This window comes from Muntiacus reevesi, chromosome 9 (assembly GCF_963930625.1).
Source record: "Muntiacus reevesi chromosome 9, mMunRee1.1, whole genome shotgun sequence".
Taxonomy (NCBI): domain Eukaryota; kingdom Metazoa; phylum Chordata; class Mammalia; order Artiodactyla; family Cervidae; genus Muntiacus; species Muntiacus reevesi.
Window position 1 is genome coordinate 47,566,049 of NC_089257.1, and position 4,719 is coordinate 47,570,767.

General features: G+C 35.6%; 1 protein-coding gene across 1 annotated transcript; it reads left to right on the forward strand.

Annotated features, from left to right (window-relative positions):
* The first annotated feature begins 2,031 nt into the window (after positions 1 to 2,031).
* Positions 2,032 to 2,976, forward strand: LOC136174681 (olfactory receptor 5P76-like). The gene has a single exon (XM_065944861.1). It carries the CDS (start codon positions 2,032 to 2,034, stop codon positions 2,974 to 2,976), a length of 945 nt encoding a protein of 314 aa, XP_065800933.1.
* Positions 2,977 to 4,719: the final 1,743 nt, after the last annotated feature.

Here is a 4,719-nt window from a genome sequence, read left to right on the forward strand (position 1 = left end):
TTAATCATCAGGAAAATGCAAAGTAAAACCATAATGAGATACCACCTCACTCCATGTATGGTCAGGGTACTGAAGATAGCTGTTATTTTGTTCTCTGTACATCCTCTGTTGGATCAATGTCTGCTTCACCTACACCCTACTCATAAGACTGACCTTCCTGAGTACTTGCCCCAGGCTAAGGTTACTACTTAATATTTGATGTTTAGTATTACTTGATCTTAAACAGCAAAGTAAACTTATAATCAATATTTAAGATAATTCATTATTTGTACTTTCAATAACTACCAGTTGAAAGTGCACAAAAATCTGATAAAAAGAAATGATTAGCTCAGAATTGACAGAAACCTTAAGGATTACTTGTTTTTGTTTGAAATAAATTGTTTCATACTCACTTGAGAATGTAATAATGACCTCTGGTGCTTTTGAATACACATTTGAATCTCTGAAATCTTCAGAGACTTATCCCTAAAGACAAGCAATAATAAAAGATAGGATGGCTGCTATATAATAATGACCCTGAATTTATTGCTATAAATGAATAAATTCTTATTTCAAGAGGTAAGGCTTTGCTTTGTGAATTAATCTGTTGTACTGAGTTTCATTTACCGTTTGAGAATATTTTACCCTAAAGTTGTATCTGTACTCACAAGCTTGGGCAGAGGTAATCCAGCAGTCAGCTAGCAATTAACATTAGCTGAATTAACCAAAGTTTCTACAGCCTAGTGCATATAAACAGGTATAATTCAAGGTACTAGGATTCATCACTTTCCACCCATAAGATCAGAAGCTCACATGGTCTTTTGACACTATCTACACTTGGCATTCAGTCATTAAACTAATAGATTCACTAGCTTTGAGATGCTTTGCAGATTTACTGTTTGTAACTATCTTGTGGAAAGATTTCCTTTGTTTATTGCTCTGTAGACTTTAACTAACAGGCAACCAGAGATTTTGGACAATATCAACAATATGAATCCAGAAAATCTGGAGATGATTTTCAACCTGGCCACTCACGATGAAGCTGGGTAAACTTCTTTTCAGGCTGTAATTGTATTTGGCTGTATATCATGTTGAAACTAACATCATTTTGTTTCACAGTACTCCATGGGCAAAGGAGCCTGGTGGGCTACAGTCTACGGGACTGCAAAGAGTTGGACATGGCTGAGTGACTGAGCACAACAAAGATCTCATCCATGACTTCAATTTGAAATTTCTATTACTTCTATTGTATTTCTCCTTTCAAAAACATGGTCTTGTTTTATTGAAAGAAAATGTAAATATAGTGACTGACTAGGTACCTTGTTTATACATTAGCTGTCAGAAAGTGGAAAGGTAATTTGTTATCCATCCTTATCCAAGAGATATGACTTCATCTTAAGTGTTGTTTAATTTCATTTAGAGTGTAGTTTCTAAAGGAATGTACTAGTTTCAAACTACCTAAGCTCCACATCTTGATTCTACCACTTGCTGTATATACTTAGGTAAGTTTCTTAACATTATCAAAGTCAGTTTCTTCTTCTAAAAATAAAAGTACTTAATATTATTTCATGGAAACTAAAAATAGAACTTAATATAGAAAACTCTTAATATTGTGGCCATCATTGATTAAGCATTTTGTAAATATTAGCTATTGAGTCCCCTTAACATAATCCCATATTTATACATTTTAATCTTTGTAATACTGATCATTCCTTTTAGCTCTTCTCATAAATTTTAATTTTTTAAATCCTTGGCTTTAAAGTCTCTTTAAGTACATTTTTATCAATATATAATATAGAGGGAAAGAATCTACATTATTTGAAGCAGGTTTTTTTTTTTTTTAGTGTTTTTGCTAAAAGCAATTTTTTAAATATAGAAGACACACATGTAAAAAATGTAGAATCTAAAGTTAAAAAATCCAAGCTTAGCTTGAATAATTCATGTGCTTATAATAACTTCTATATGTATTCATGAAAATAGAACCATTGAATTTACAATTTCTTAATGCAGTGTTTCATCATAGGTTCATTTTGATAGCAGCTACCTTATCTTATGGATTCCCTGTGGCAGAGGAATGATACTGCAATGACAGGGTTCATTTTACTGGGCTTAACAAATGATCCAGTCCTTCGAATCATCCTCTTCACGATCATCCTCGTTATCTACCTGATGACCATATGTGGGAATCTCGGCACAAATATTCTTATCAGAATCTCATCTCAGCTCCATCATCCTATGTATTTTCTCCTGAGCCACTTAGCCATTGTTGACGTGGGCTATTCATCCTCTGTTACACCCAATATGCTTGTTAACTTCCTGGTGGAGACAAATACTATCTCCTACCCTGGCTGTGCCATCCAACTTGGTTCAGCTGTTTTCTTCGGGTCAGTTGAATGCATCCTTCTGGCTGCCATGGCATATGATCGCTTCATAGCAATCTGCGATCCACTGCTTTATTCCACCAAAATGTCCACACAAGTCTGTGTCCAGTTACTCATAGTGGCTTACATAGGTGGTTTTTTCAATGCCTCCTCCTTTATTATTTCCTTCCATCTTTTACACTTCTGTGGACCACATCGAGTCAATCATTTTTACTGTGATTTTGCTCCTTTGGTTGAACTCTCCTGTTCTGACATCAGTATCCCTGCAGTTGTCCCCTCATTTACATCTGGCTCCATCATTGTGGTCACAGTGACTGTCATAGCTGTATCCTACATCTACATCCTCATCACCATCCTCAGGATGCACTCCACCGAGGGGCGCCACAAGGCCTTCTCCACCTGCACGTCCCACCTCACAGCAGTCACTCTGTCCTATGGGACCATCACATTCATTTATGTGATGCCCAAGTCCAGCTACTCAACTGACCAGAACAAGGTTGTGTCTGTATTCTACATGGTGGTGATACCCATGTTGAATCCCCTCATCTACAGCCTCAGGAACAATGAGATTAAGGGGGCTCTGAAGAGAGAGCTTGCCAGAAAAATATTTTCTTAGTGAAGTCTGTTGTTTTGTAGGAATTAATATAATAAAATACCATAGATATAATAATAAAAAGAAATTGAGTAGTTGTACTCTAAATATAATGGTCCATATGTAATTAGCCAATGTGGAGCTTCTTGGTGAAGGTAGAAGGTGGATTTTCTGGAACCAAATTATTAACCAGAGGCTAATAGTAAGTTATCTTTAATAAAGCAAAATTGAAGTTATCATAACAAACATATTTGTTCCTATGTGAGAAACACTTGATCTGCTAAAAATTCTTTCAAGATTGTATTCACACCTTTTCAAAAGACATTCTCTGCTGTAAGTTAGGGGTTTTGTACCTTCAAACCTTTCAGACTGTGTCCATCTTCAACAGCAGCTTACCCTGAAATAAGCATGATAATTTCAGTTATTACTAAATACATTCTGTGGGGAGATGACCAAGTAGAACCAGACAGTAAAACTGCTGGAGATTTTCTTCTTGCAAGAAGTTTGTCTCCTAGCAGTGGGATTTTTGGCCCCTTAAATTCTGGTCTGTGTTCTTGATCTCTGGTGCCAGCTTAATTATAGAGGACCCATTAAAGAATAGGATGAGATGCCCCTGTCCAAACCAACTGTGAATTCTTCAGGTCAAAACAGGTGACTTCTCTGTATAAGATAAGCAGGGCTTCTGGATTCCTAGGGAGTAAGTAGGCAAACTCTTTAATTCCTAGGGAGTGTTCATAGTCAGATGCACATCCTACTAAGAAAGCTTGAGTGAATTAGACTATGTTTCCCCTGAGAAATTTATCTGTATATACTGATGACTACCATATTTAGTTCTCTTTCCCTGTCTTCTATTTAATGCTTCAGAGAGAAATATTTTTGTTTGTTGACTCTCAAGCACAAATTATCTGAAACTAAACTAATTATATACTTATACCTCCAACTTGCTCCCCTCCAATGTTCCATACCTCAATAAGGAGCACCATCATTCAATCAACATATTGATTGATTCAGAAACCTGAATTTCTTTTTTTCACCTTCAAACACCTACATTTAACTGTCCAGTCTTTATATTCTGAATCCTAGATTTTTCTATTTCTCTTTACTTTCACTGTCAGCAGTTCTATTTCCAGCAATCAATTTATATATTTTACAATAATACTCCTGAGATAGCTAATTTTATATGTTAATTTGAGTGACCAGTTGTTTGGTCAAACACCAGTCCAGATGTTGCCATGAAGGTATTTGTATATATGGTTAATATTTATATCAGTAGACTTGAGTAAAGTAGATTATCCTCCATTATGTGGATGTACCTTGTTTAATCAGTTGAAGGCCTTAAGAGGGAAAAAACTGAGCTCTCTTGGAAAAGAGGGATTCTGTTTTCAGTTTGCCTTTGGCTTCAAGACTATGCCTTTGACTCTTACCAGAATTTCCAGTCTATTGGACTGCCTGTTGATTTTGGAATTGACAGTTCCCACAATCATGTAAGCTAACTCCTTAAAATAAATCATTTTTATCTATCTGTCTACCTATCTATCATCTATCTACTAAAGGCAAAAAAAACCTTGAATGTGGCCCATTTTATTTTTCTTTCTTATTACTCTTCTCTCATTCCTCAAACACTCAAACCCTAGAAATAAATAAATTGGTCTTTTAAGTCTTTAAGCAAGTCCATATTCTTTTCTGCCTCAGAACCCTCTCATATGCAGTAACTCTACTTGAATGAATTTTTCCCCCTCATCAGAGTAATACTCACTTAAACCATAG

Excerpts from the sequence above, each read along its gene's own strand:
- LOC136174681 (XM_065944861.1), top strand. The coding sequence starts at position 2,032 with ATGGATTCCCTGTGGCAGAGGAATGATACTGCAATGACAGGGTTCATT.